The 14,069-nt window shown below is 49.7% G+C and overlaps 1 protein-coding gene across 4 annotated transcripts in view; it reads right to left on the bottom strand.

The window, feature by feature from the left end:
• Positions 1–14,069, bottom strand: part of WWC1 (WW and C2 domain containing 1) — a 182,773-nt gene that overhangs the window by 43,771 nt on the left and 124,933 nt on the right. For all 4 annotated transcript variants that reach the window (XM_021672218.2, XM_021672219.2, XM_021672220.2 and 1 more), the window contains 4 exons: positions 7,543–7,632; positions 5,587–6,122; positions 1,563–1,671; positions 921–1,001 (listed from right to left, as the gene is read on the bottom strand). In XM_021672218.2, the coding sequence (XP_021527893.2) occupies positions 921–1,001; positions 1,563–1,671; positions 5,587–6,122; positions 7,543–7,632 (816 nt within the window). The remainder of the gene's footprint in view (positions 1–920; positions 1,002–1,562; positions 1,672–5,586; positions 6,123–7,542; positions 7,633–14,069) is intronic.

Raw genomic sequence — 14,069 nt, 5'->3', positions numbered from 1 at the left:
GTTGCCCAGGATAGTCTTGAACTCCTGGAGTCAAGTGATCCATCTGCCTCAGCCTCCCAAAGTGTCGGGATTATAGGCATGAGCCACTGCGCCCAGCCAGTTGTCTAAATTTTTTAAAAGAACCCATAAATGTGGGTGAAATTTCATGATATGGAAATGTTGGCAATTAATTCCTATTAAAAAATACTGAAGGCCGGGCATGGTGGCTCATGCCTGTAATCCCTGCACTTTGGGAGACTGAGGCAAGGGGATCATTTGAGGTCAGTTTGAGACCAGCCTGGCCAACATGGTGAAGCTCTGTCTCTACTAAAAATACAAAATTAGCCGGGCGTGGTGGCGCACACCTGTAATCCCAGCTACTTGGGAGGCTGAGGCAGGAGAATCGCTTGAACCAGGGAGGCAGAGGTTGCAGTGAGCTGAGATCGTGCTACTGCACTCCAGCCTGGGCGACACAGTAAGACCATGTCTAGAAAAAATAAAAAAATATTGAGATCATCCCCCAACAAGAGAAAACAAAACCAACAACCATGTGTGTATTGACCCAGTCTGGGCTGCGGCCCCTAGTGGTCAACTTCCGTCCAGATCATTGAAACCTGGATGGGATGGAAAGACAAAAGCCACAATAACAACGAACAAACACGCTGAGAGGCAGGTCTCAGCCCTGTTCCTGGCTCTGCCACCAGTCAGCTCAGTGAGTTGGGGCAAGTTACAAGGTCTTTTAAAACCTCGTTTCTCCTATGTGTAAAGTGGACAGCTGGGAGTTGAGAAGCGAATTGGCATCTTTTTAGTTAGCAAGCTGCAATGGCCAGCAGGTCCTGCTGGTGCTGCCTTCTACCCTGGGTGGCTGTGAAGGTACATGCGGATGAAGAAGTGACCCCACACAGACCATTACCTCTGTCCTCATCATCCATGTCACTTACTTCAGGGCAATCTGGGCTCGGGTCGCACCCACTGCTTCCGATTCATCACTGTCAAATGCAGCAGCTTCTGAAGCACCCAGTCTGAAAGGCAACAGGGCAGGGGGAGTTAGGCTTCCCTGCAGTGAACAAACTGTTCTGGGAGGCTGCGGTTGGATCCCCAAGAAGGAAAGTTAGGGTTTGCTCAGCCTCCCTCCAGGTCCTTTTTAAAAATTCTTAATTAAAGAAAAAAATTTTTTAGAGATGGGGGAGTCTCACTATGTTGCCCAGGCTGGTCTTGAACTCCTGGTGTCAAGTGATCCTCCCACTGAAGCCTCCCAAGTAGCTGGGATTACAGGCTCACACTATGCCCAGATTGGACCCCTCTCTGAAGGGGGCTTCCCTTTCTCTAGCGCTTGCTCCTTAGCCATACACCCTTTCATACAGAACTAGCACTACCCCAAACCTCAAGCACCTCCAAGGTCCCAGGAAAGGTTATGCTGCTGTGCCTTGGGCTGCCAAGAGGAAGGTGAGGTCATGGCCTCTTGGGGCTCCTCCCACACACTATGGGGGCCAAAACCTAAGCCACCCCACAAGCCTAGGCTCTGCATATTCAGAGTTTATGGCTCACAGGGCCACAGAGCGAGCCAGAACCCAGGCACCCACCTCTGCACGGAAGCCTCATACACACCACTGTCTCCAGCCACTGACTCGTCTGACACCGCAGCTGAGACACAGGCCACTTTCAGGCCACACCCCTGGGCTGTATTCACAGCTAAAGAAAGAAGACGGAAAGGCAGGTTCAGGAACCAGAAAACTGTCTTTGCAACTCCCAATTTTGTTTTGTTTTGTTTTTGAGGCAGGGTCTCACTCATCCAGGCTGGAGTGCAGTGGCACAATCATGGCTCGCTGCAGCCTCGACCACTCTGGGTTCTGATGATCTTCCCACCTCCACTGCCCAAGTAGCTGGGACTACAGGCATGTGCCACCACACCCAGCGAATTTTTAAATTATTATTATTTTTTGGTAGAGATGGGATTTTGCCATATTGCCCAGGCTGGTCTTGAACTCCTGGTCTCAAGCGATCTGCCTCTTTGGCCTTCCAAAGTTTTGGAATTACAGGTGTGAGCCACTGCGCCTGGGCTTGACTTCCAATTTTGATCCACTCTCTATGGATAAAAGATGGTTCCAGCAAATTCCAACCACCTCTAAATGCTAAAGCAAAAAAATACAAAAAGTCTGCTTTAGGGTGATGGAAGGAGTCACATGTGATTTTGTGTTTTACCATCCCAGGCTCTGGAGTCAAACTGCCTGGATTCAAATCCAGTTCCACCACTTACTGCTTCATGACCTTGAGATACTGACTTAATCCTGTTAAGTCCCAGATGCCTCATTTGTAAAACTTGGATAATAATACCTACTTATAGGGCTGTTGAGAGGACTCAGCGAGGCATTATAGGGGAAGTCCTTAATTCAGAGATTGGTGCAGGCAGGCAAAGTGCTCTACAAAACTCATTACAACTATCCTATTGCCACTACTGTTCCTATCACGGTAGATATCTATACTTTCAATGGCAAAAACCGCAATTACTTTTGCACCAACCTAATAGATCCATCCCTACCCACCTGGGGCAAAATAACAGCCCCCCGGACCCTTAGGACAGAGAAAGAAGAGATAAAGCACCTGTTCTTCCACTCGGCCTCCTATCCCTTTCCACTCCTAATTCAGCTCCTCCTCTTCCCTACCCTTAACAGGGGTCTTTGAAAGTCTCTGATCTGAGGCTCATAACCACGCACTCAACACATGTTGTACATTCCTTCCTTGCCCAAGTAATGAACACCCACGATGTGCCAGGACCGTTGCCAGGTTCAGAACTACAAAGATGAATAAGACAGTTCCTGCCCTCCTCGCAGGGGGGAAGGCCAGATCCAGACCTTACAACCTCACAGCTAATACCTCTGAGCACCTACGGACAGACTGGAGGAGGGCAAGGGCTTGCAGCATTGAGGGGCATAGAGTCTAGGGCATGGCAGGCTGGGGATGGCAATGGGTGACAAGGCGAGTCTGGGAGACTGCAAGTGCTGGTGATGGGGAAGCCGAGCCTGTGTCCCATGCCTGCTGAGCCTGCGGAGACCTCCTGCTTTCAGACCCATGCATCTCCACCCTCCACTAAACCACTTAAGGAGATTAATTTGTCTGCTGACTGAACAGCGGCACTAATCGCATAACCTGCTTAGCGTCTGAGCTCTGCCTGGCATTGCTCGCTGCAGGGAAGGCTTCTGGAGATGGCACGAAGGAAATGCCATCCAGAGATCTGTGTGTGCCCAGCCTCATGTGCTGTCTTAGGCTCATAACTCCAATGACACCATTGGGGAGGGGAGGGGTGGGGAGGGGGGTCACTTAACAGGACACAGCTGGCATCTGAGCATCCTGACTTGGCTTAATATTGCCATCAGAGGAACACTCCTTGAACCTTGTTAGAGGTTCCACCTGTAACCCCTCCTCTCCAGGGAACAATTTTCCGAAGCTTGCCACCTGCTATAGTAGGACGCTTGCTTTTATTTTGAGAGCACTCAGTAAGACTCCCTTCCTGATAAGGGAACCCCAGGGATCTCTTGGCTCCTCTTCTAAGGAAACCACTGGCACTCAAAGCCTTTATCTGACAAGGTAACCTCATTTCCCTGCCACGCTCCTACTGGCCCTTGCACACAAATGGACAATTCTGGGCACAGCAGTGGCACTCCTGCCCATGCCTGAGAGCCATAGGGCTAAAATGGGTCTGGCTGCTTCTAGCTGACCTCACCCGGAGCCAGGAGCATGAGCTCTTTGTAGACGGAACTGGGTACATGGATAATAGTGTGCGTTCTGAGCAGGTGGTCCTTGTGTCAGTCCTGGTCTTGCCATTTCACTCTGTGGGACTAACCTCAGACAAGTCATTTAACCTCACTGTCCCTCACTTTTTTCATTTTTAAGATGGGGATAAAAAGGGCCAGGCGTGTTGGTTCACACCTGTAATCACAGCACTTTGGGAGGCTGAGGCAGGTTGATCACCTGAGGTCAGGAGTTCGAGACCCAGCCTGGCCAACACGGTGAAAGTCTGTCTCTACTAAAAATACAAAAAGTTAGCCCAGCATGGTGGCGCATGCCTGTTATCCCAGCTACTCGGGAGGCTGAGGCCGGAGAATTGCTTGAACCCGAAAGGCGGAGGTTGCAGTGAGCTGAGATTGTGCCACTGTACTCCGGCCTGGGCAACAGGGTGAAACTAAGTTTCAAAAAAAAAAAAAAAAAGATGGGGACAAAAACAGCACCCACTTCCCAGAGGTGCTATGAGGGTTAAATGAGTAACTATTCACAGAGGTATCTGAATCCTATACACCTGTACTCCATACATCATAGCTATGATTACTGTGGCCAGGAAAGCCAAGGAGGTCCAGGTGAGTTTACGGAGCACCCTACTCAGTCCTGACCTACACACCCAGAGTCAGATGGGCTTGGTGGGGCCCCAAGCACCAGGAGTTGGCCTGAATGTGCACACTGAACTGCCTCCCAGCCTAAGGCATGACTGGGTTCTGGGGCCAGAAAGATCCCAGTTCCTATCCCTGCTTCCTCACTTGATGGCTGGGTGACTTAAGGCAAGTGACATCACCTCTCTGAATCTCCAATTCCTCATCAGGGAAATGGACAGAATAGAAATAACTGATTTCACCATATATCAAGCACATTGCCCAACTCACAATATATCCCCAATAAAAGTTAACTATTATGATTTATTATGTGGTTGTGGCTAAAGATAAGGTCTCTTCTAATAAATCTTAGCTGTTAACATCAGCATCATCTTGTATTTTGAAGATTTCAACTTAAATTTTGACCAAGACCAAAATGTTCTTTCTGACTCCATGCAGAATGGGAGTCAGAGCATATCATTCCTGGCTTCAAACAGTCACATGGGTCCCCAGTACAGTCAGGATAAAATCCAAACTCCTTAGCACCGCCCACCAGGCCTTTTAGGATCTGGACTCTGCCTAATTCTCCAGCCTTGTTGGTAACACCCTAGCTGTGACTCATGGCTTCCTGGTTTACCTTCTAGTCCCTTGCTCTGACTTTGGAGATTTTGCTCTTGCTTTTCCCGAGGCTGGCTCCATCTCACCACTGAAGCCACACTCAAATGTCATCGGCCTTCACAACCCAATCTGCCCCGGCGGTCCTGCCTCCAACCTCAAAGGCTCAGTCACATTCCCTGTTTTATTTTCTTTGTAGTGCTTCTGTTTGGTTGCAGGTTTATTGCCTGTGCTTCCATTCGAACATAAGCTTCATGAGAACAGGGACCCTATCTGTCTTCAACACAAAATTCTTAGTGATCAACCCAGTGCCTGGCACACAGCATATCTTCCGAATGAATGGATAGATGAATCCATGTATATCCATTAGCACAGGATGACCTGACACTTAGTTTTATAAGGTGCTAAATGTCTGTTGGAGGACAAAATCTACCACTGAAAATCCTTAGCACAGGACCTCACAAATACTGAGCTAATAAATATCCACCCAATAAATATGCTTACCATACAAAGACCTGGCACACAGAAAGCAGTCAGTAAATACCAACTAGAATGATCACTAGGGGTTCTGAGCACAGAGTATCTCTTTCCCTCCTCCCAGTTCCCACCCTCTGGGCATGGCACTCTCTACCTTGGCCCAGCTGCTTGCCCTCCATTCCTGGTTCCTCCATCCGGTATCTTTCCTGAGTGCTGTTACCAAGGCTCAGTTCACAAAGAGTGGCACTCAGCTCCGGGTCTTCAAACTCCAGGGAGTTGAGGAAGGTATCTCCAGCCAGGAGGGGGTCGGCCATGAGAGGGGAACAGGGTGGGGAGGGGGAGGAGAGAGAAGAACGTGGGGACAGGGAGGTCATGGACTTTGGGGTGCCGGACAGGGAACGCAGAGCCTGTAGGCGGCCACCTCCCTCTGTCTTCTGGGTCTTGGCCACCTCATCTTCGTGGATGGTGGTGATGCAGCCTGAGGGCCGGAAGCCAGTGGCCCCCTCCAGGAGTAGGAACTCCACCTTGCTCTGCAGCTCTGAGTCCAGTTGCTCAAAGGGGTCATAGTAGAGGTCAGTGAAGCTGGCTGAAGTGGAGGAGTCCAGGCTGGATGCAACCAGGGAGCCCCGGCTGGACGTGAGGGATCCGGGGCTGCTGCCAGAGGACAGGGACTGCATGCTGCTTGAGAGACTGGGACACAGAGGGGAAGCACAGTGAGACACACATAGTGAAGTGGACCCCCTGAGACCTTCTGCTGTGCTCTGGAAAGCACCGTGATCTCACTAGACTTGCTGGGCAATCTCTAGGGTAGACCCTTCACCCCCACTTCATGGAAAACTGACACTCCCAAGAAGACCACATAATCAAGACATGGCAGAGCTGGGCTTCAGACTCAAGTTAGCTATCTTAAAAGTCCACTTTTTCCTCTAGACCAAAGCTCCAATTGGCTACATTACATTGTATGGTATTTTTTCATAGTTGAAACCATCATGAAATAAAGACTTCTTAATATCTTTCTTGAAATCAACTCACTGTGTGTGTGTGTGTGTGTGTGTGTGTGTGTGTGTGTGTGTGTGTGTGTGTGTGTGTTTGAGACGGAGTCTTGCTCTGTCGCCCAGCCTGGAGTACAGTGATGCAATCTCGGCTCATTGCAACCTCCACCTCCCGGGTTCAAGCGATTATCCTGCCTCGGCCTCCGAAGTAGCCATGCCTGGCTAATTTTTTTGTATTTTAGTTGAGATGAGGTTTCACCGTGTTGCCCAGGCTGGTCTCAAACTCCTGAGCTCAGGCAATCTGCCCGCCTTGGCCTCCCAAACTGCTAGGATGACAGGCATGAGCCACTGCATCCCGACCAACTCAGTTTCAATACTTTAAAACATCTATCTTAAAAGAAAACTTGACATCCTAAATGTAATTTGAAAAGCAGTATCACTTACTACAAATAGGACACGATTAGAAAAAAATCTAATGAAACAAAATGTTGTCACTAAATTCCAGTGATGCACTGTTGTCCATGGAGGTCCGGGCCTGAGGCTACTTTCTCTGTGTGGTACAGGCAAGCGGCAGGTATGAGTTTGCTTTTTTTTTTTTTGGAGACAAGGTCTGGCTCTATCACCCAGGCTGGAGTGCAGTAGCACGATCTCGGCTCATAGTAAGCCTCTGCCTCCCAGGCTCAAATCGTCTTCCCACCTCAGCCTCTTGAGTAGCTGGGATCACAGGCATGTACCACCACACCTGGCCAATTTTGTATTTTTAGTAGAGATGGTGTTTCGCCATGTTGCCTAGGCTGGTTTCAAACTCCTAAGCTTGAGGGATCTACCCACCTTGGTTTCCCCAAGTGCTGAGATTACAGGTGTGAGCCATGACTTCTAAGACTTTCTAGTACCTGCCTGGGGCCTTCTTTGTGCTATCAGTCTGGAGAGGTCAAGACCCTTATTCCTAGCCATGCCAGGCCACACCCGGGGCTGCTGACAATCCATTTGCTGTGCTTCTAAACATCCACACTCAAACCACAAACGACCAGTGAAGGGTAGAGCCTGGGCTGGGATGCTGGGAACACCCATGTCTGGCCATGTGCAGGGGAGCCATGGCCCCACTGCCCACCACTCACCTTTTCAGCTGGGAGTGCAGACTTGCCACCTGTCGAGTGGCTTCCTCCAGTTCTCTCACCAGCTGGTTCCTCTTACTGTTTAACTTTAACCTGGAGGGGGAGAGGGAGAGAAAGCATGAGTGGGATGCCCTGAAAGGAAGCACAGGGCATCCACGCTTATCCATGTACACCCAGACCCACAGGCACAAGAACTTTCGGCAAGCATTTTACTATGGCGTCTGGGGAGCTAGAGCCTCCACATACATTATAATCCTATGAAAGTTGCAATATCACACACCCACTATATATATGCATGTGTGTATATATGTATCAGGCACTGTGCCAGGAACCTTAGGACACTGCCTTAATTCAGTTGCATGATAATGCTGCATAGTAAGAATGATTTTTACCACTTAGGAGAAAATCAAGGCCCTTAGAGTTGCATAATTTGCTTAAAGCTGTGGAATTAGAGGCAGAAGTAGGATTTCACCCAACCATACCTTCCTTCTCTCCTTCCTTCCTCTTCTTTCCCTTCCTCTCTCTTTCAGCTCATATTTACTGAGTGCCCACTTTGTACTGGGCCCTGCCCATGCACTGCACTTGGGACAAAATAGTGAGTGAGCACAGTAGTACTTCTTTCTGCTTTTTTTCTTTTGAGACAGTCTTGCCCTGTCGCCCAGGCCAGAGTGCAACGGTATCGTTTCAGCTCACTGCAACCTTCACCTTCCAGGTTCAAGTGATTCTCCTGCTTCAGCCTCCCAAGTAGTTGGAATTACAGGCACGTGCTACCATGCCCAGCTAATTTTTTATATCTTTAGCAGAGACAGGCTTTCACCATGTTGGCCAGGTTGGTCTTGAACTCCTGACCTCAGGCAATCTGCCTGCCTCAGCCTCCCAAAATGCTGGGAGTGCAGCCGTGAGCCACCGTGCTCAGCGTGTTTCTGCTCTTATGGGGCTTACACTATACTGGGGAGAACCGATATTAAAGAAATATTCAAATATCTAGTTAACACAGTGTGTGATAAGGTCCATGAGGAAAAAGTACACAATGGTAGAAAAGAACACAAAAGGAGAGGCCCAGGCCGGTCGTGGGGGCTCACGCCTGTAATCTCAGCATTTTGGGAGGCCGAGGCGGGTGGATCACAAAGTCAAGAGATCGAGACCATCCTGGTCAACATGGTGAAACCCTGTCTCTACTAAAAATACAAAAAATTAGCTGGGCATGGTGGCACATGCCTGTAGTCCCAGCTACTTGGGAGGCTGAGGCAGGAGAATTGCTTGAACCCAGGAGGCGGAGGTTGCAGTGAGCCGAGATGGCGCCATTGCACTCCAGCCTGGTTAGCAAGAGTGAAACTCCGTCTCAAAAAAAAAAAAAAAAAAAAAAAGAAGAGGCCCAATTTACATTGGCAGGCGGGCCTCTTCCAGCCAAGCGACTCCGTGGCTGAGACTGGCAGTGTGCACCCCACTCTGTCCCCAGACCATTTTCCCAGCCTTCCCTGCGGCTAGGGGGGCAGTGCGTATGACCAAGTTCTGGCCAATGGGATGTGAGCACAAGTAGTTCAGAAAAGTGAGTGTGTCTTCTTCACTGTCTCATGCATGGACTCTTGTGGACTCAAAGGGGCGGTGCCACATATGTATGGAAAGAGCCTGGGTTCCTGAACGACCACGTGGAAGGCTGCCTGTTAACTGGACATACCCAATTAGACATTATACGAGCAAGAAGTAAACCTCTGTTGTGTGAAGCCACAGAGACTCTGGGGGCAGTTTCTTGCAGCAGTTAGATTCCTGACTAGTAGAGAAATTTAAGGATGGATCATGGACAGGTGTTGGTTAGGAAAAGTGCAGGAGGAAAGAATATTCCAAGCAGGGGCTTTAGCAGAAACTTCTTCCTTTTGATGTCACCATGACTGCGGTGAGGACAACAGGCAGGAGGCTGAAGACTGAAGGCAGGGAGGGTGGCTGTGAGGTGTAACTGAGATGGTGGAGGCCTGAGAAATGCAGAGACAGAAACAGTGCCTGCGCTGCAGGAGTGGGTGAGGCTGAGGGAGTAAATGAGAAGACTGTGTAGCTACTGCTGTGGGCAGCCAAGTGGACCTGCAGATGGCATCTGCTGAGAGGAGAAGGCTGAGGCAGGGGAACCCGGGGGAAGAGAAGAGCTCTCTTATGGATATGTGGGTATGAATGCTGAACAGGCGGGCTGCTGTAAAGGTCGGCGGTGGGTGGGGGGATCCCCATCAGATGGATCACCGCCTCAGTGAGATTACCAATTGTTCTGGGTTGATTTTTGTCCCCCTGAAATCCTACATTGAAGTTCTAAGCCCCAGTACCTCCCAATGTGATTGTATTTGGAGATAGGGCTTTTAAGAAGTAATTAAGGTAAAATGAGGTCAGTAGGGCAGACTCTAATCCAGTATGACTGCTGTCCTTACAAGAGGAGATTAGGACACAGGCACGGGGGAAGACCATGTGAAACGGAGGGAGGAGGAGGCCATCTACAAGCCGAGGGAAGAGACCGCAGAAGAAAGCAACCCCGCTGACGTCTAATCTTGGACTTCTAGCTTCCAGACTGTGAGAAAATAAATGTCCACTGTTTAAGTCACCCAGTCAATCTGTGGTACGTGGTTACCACAGCCCTGATAGATTCATGCATCATCTTAGGGTAAAATACAGAAGGGAAAACAAGGGAAGGCTGAGGACCAAGCTCTGAGTACACACAACATTCTGAGGTTGGATGGACCAGCAACAGTTAGCAAGGGCGCTGGAGAGAATGGGACCAGAGAGTCAGGAGAAGCTGGTGGACATGATGGAATGCCACAGGACTGGAAGCAAAGATTTTCACCCAGGCATGCCTGACACCAAAGCCCAATTCAGCAAACTATCTCCCCAGACACGAAATCCTTGTGTTTGGAAGAGACCTCTGGCTTTAGGACCATATCTCAGCCCGACCTCTCCTGAAATCCCCCCTGGAGGGCAGCTTGGGTGGGCTCTAGCGTATGTCTTTGCCCCTGGAATGGCTCTCCAACCCCTGAAGTGGGCCCACTACAAAATAAAGGGCCCTGTCAAGCAAGCCTGTGCCCTCACAAACTCACGACCCAGTCTGCTCTCGTGTGTCTACTAGGCTAGTCATTATCAGCTTGTGGCCCGCAGACCACCTGCATCAGAAAGGGAGGAGTGCTTATTGAAACACATATTCCTGGGCCCTACTTTGACCTGCTGAATCAAAAAGCCCAGCAGTAGGGCCCAGAAATCCGCCTTTTCATTAAGGCACACCAAGGTTTACAAGCTGCTGGACTGATGGGGGACGGCAGAGAGTGTATCTTGCTCACCCAGCACCTAGCACCCAACACAATGCCACCATGTAGACATGTTCAGTATTTGGTGAATGGATGACTTTTTCTCCAGATGAAGCTGGCAGAGTTTATGAGCTCTGCTGAAAGGCCTGCATGTTATACCTTCCATAGACAGATGTGTTCCACTGTTGGCCCCCATCCCCTCATGTCAGCCTGCTAAAGAGGGAATGGCTGACTAGTTGGTCCCTGGACTGGGGAGTGGACCCAAGATACAGCTAACCCAGTCTGGGGCCTGGGAGAAAGGGCTCATTTCCATGGAAAAGCCAAGTCATGCCATCCCTCTACCCACACCCCCAAACCCCTGGCACATGCCCTGTAGTGAAGACCAAAGCTTGCTCTAGACACAACTGAAAAGTGTTGTGGGATGGGTTAGGCTCATTACTGGGCAACTGAATCTGTGAAATTATAGAAGAGACAACAGGAGCAGCAGGCAGAGTGACCTTGGCATGGTTCTTGGTCAGCTCAATCCCTGGCACTGTTCTAGAGTCCTGCCTGAGGCTGGGGTGGGGGTGTGCAGTAGGCTGGCAGATGGAACCTGTAATGAACACAAGCCTTGACTTTCAACAGAATGGACAAGGCTGTGGAATCTCTTGACTCTGTATAAAAGGAAAGCTCAGGAACAGTTGAGGTCCAGGATCAAGGAGCAGCTGGGGCTCACCATTTTTACCTTGGTTTTCCACTTCTCTGTGGGAGAAAAGCCAGAGAGGTGTGTTTTGGGAGTAGATGTGGGTCCCCAGTGAAGCCTCAACAGGATGATGAGGAGTCTGGGAGTTAGGCTGCCATGACGTCCTGGCATTGTGGGCTAGCTGCTGCTAGCAACACACAGGTGCCAAGGCCACCTCCCAGTGGCATTGAGCTTTGCAGGATAGATGGCATGTGTGTGTGATGCCTGGCACACACTGGGAGGCCAAGAACACGTCAAGTGTGGAGGCAGGTAAAGGATCCAAAAGGTGGGGTTGGAGTCCCCACAAGCTGTAGCTCAGCACCTCGGGTGCTGGTTAAAAATCTAAGAACCTGGGCTGCAACTCAGGCCTGAAGGATCAGTCCCTAGGGTGGGTCCAGGAAGCCCGTGCACTAACGAGCATCCTGCATGACTGCACACCTGCTCTGGGGAGCAGTGGGGAAGGCCCTCGGGAAGGAGGGAGAGGCAGAGGGTAGGATGAGGTTTGTTCAGATGCCGGTGAGTCTGACTGATTTGTGAGCGGGGTTTGGCAGGTCCTGTAGTCAGCCTCTCCTGGATGTGTCTATTCCTGTCCTCAAAGGCACCTTGAATGCGAGGCTGTTGTGTGAAGGTGAAGAGCATAATAATCCCATTTTGAGAGAGAGAGAGAGAATAGAGAGGAGCGAGGGGAGACAGAGAGAAACAGAGACACTAAAAATAAAGATACACACGGTGAAAAACAGAAGGGAAACAGAACACTAGAGTCAGAAGGATGAACAGATAGACAGACATGGAGCGGGAAGGAAACAGCTGCAGACACAAAGACAGCTGGGGTGGCTTTCCTATCTCCCCACTGTGGGAGGCTCACAGCCATGAATGTGGTACCCCATTCCTGTGGGCTCCTTCCTTAGACTCCTCTTAGGGCACACGTGGCTGCCTGCCTGTATGCCCTCCAGCTTCGCTACCATTGCATTTGCTCCAAGCACCCTCCTACCAGGCCCTTTGAGCTGCCCACTCAGCAGCTGCAGAGGAGTGGAGGTTCTGGCCTCCCTGTACTAGCTGTGTGAACTCACTGCTCTGGAGGAGCCAGCAGACCTTTGAAAGATGGGGTTGAAGGCAGTAATAGAAGGTCTTCTGAGTGGGCAGCACCCTAAAGTGAGCACAGCCTCTGGGGCAAGCAAACCTGGGGTCTTCTAATCCCAGCTCTGCCACTTAGGGATGTCAGGTAAGCCTCAGTTTCCTCATTTGTAAAATGTGGATTAACCTCAGGGTTCCTGGGAGGTTTAAATGAGATTACATAGGCTACAGTGTGGCATAGGATAGGAGTTTTTACATGTGGTATATCTTAGGGGTCCCTAAGAACCTCCAATTTGAGTTTCAAGAAACCAACAGTTTTACAGAAGGGAAGAGCCTCAATTCACAGCCTGGTCTAATTGCCTGCCTTCCTACCATATATGTAGTCAATGTAACTAGAATAAATCCTCAATTAACATTGTAGACAGGTTCTTGCCAACTGCAACTTTAAGCAAAATGATGTATACCAAGTTCTCAAATAATTTTTTTTTTTAAATAAAGTTGATGGAGCCAGGAGCAGTGGCTCACACCTGTAATCCCAGCACTTTGGGAGGCCAAGGAGGGTGGATCACCTGAGGTCAGGAGTTTCAGACCAGCCTGGCCAACATGGTAAAACCCCGTCTCTACTAAAATACAAAAATTAGCCGGGTATGGTGGCGCACACTTGTAATCCCAGCTACTCAGAGGATGAGGCAGGTGAATCCCTTTAACTTGGAATGCGGAGGTTGCAGTGAGCCGAGATCACACCACTGCACCCCAGTCTGGGCGACAGGGCAAGACTCCATTTCGAAAAAATAAAAATAAAACATAAAGTTGATGGAAAAAAATTGGTTTCATTGTATGTACTTTTGCTTAAAGTCACAGTTTTCCAAAAACCTGTTAACAAATATTAAGTGAGGACTTAATGTATCCCGTTTTTTCTCTATTAGGCAAGTGAAATCCATATTGGTCAATGACTTGCTCAAGGTCAGCAGGTGAGAAGCGTGTTGCTTTGGACCCAACAAGGAGTGAGGCTGCCATGAGTCTGTTCTCTTCAGCTGCTGGCTGTGGGGATGATGAATAGCTAAGAGCTTCCCAGTGGCAGTTATAGGGTCTGGGAGCAAGTGAGGGACTCAGGGAGACACAGAGGCCCAGTAAGGGTCTGCCCAGGTCAGCTAACCATTTATTCTTTCAACAAACACAAAAGGCATGAGGGCATATAGACACAGGCCTTAGCCCAAAATCCCAGAGAAAGCAGAATGGAGCCGTGGTGCTAAAGAAATCTTCTAGCAAAGTGTTTGCAAGGGTTGCAGAACACAATTATTCAAGCTCTGTCCTTCTCCTCCCACCAACTGGTGGTGGGTCAGGGCTAATCAGCTGATCCTGCCAGTGAAGAATGGAAGAGAGGAAATGGATATACTTTGGACATCACTGCTAGCAGTTCTGACTAAGCAACTAGTGGGGAGAGATTCCCAGCATCGGTG

This window comes from Aotus nancymaae, unplaced genomic scaffold (genome assembly GCF_030222135.1).
Source record: "Aotus nancymaae isolate 86718 unplaced genomic scaffold, 86718_ANA_hifiasm-v0.15.2.pri h1tg000015l_0, whole genome shotgun sequence".
NCBI lineage: Eukaryota > Metazoa > Chordata > Mammalia > Primates > Aotidae > Aotus > Aotus nancymaae.
The sequence above is the reverse complement of the archived record's forward strand: the minus strand, read 5'-3'. Positions and strand labels throughout refer to the sequence as shown.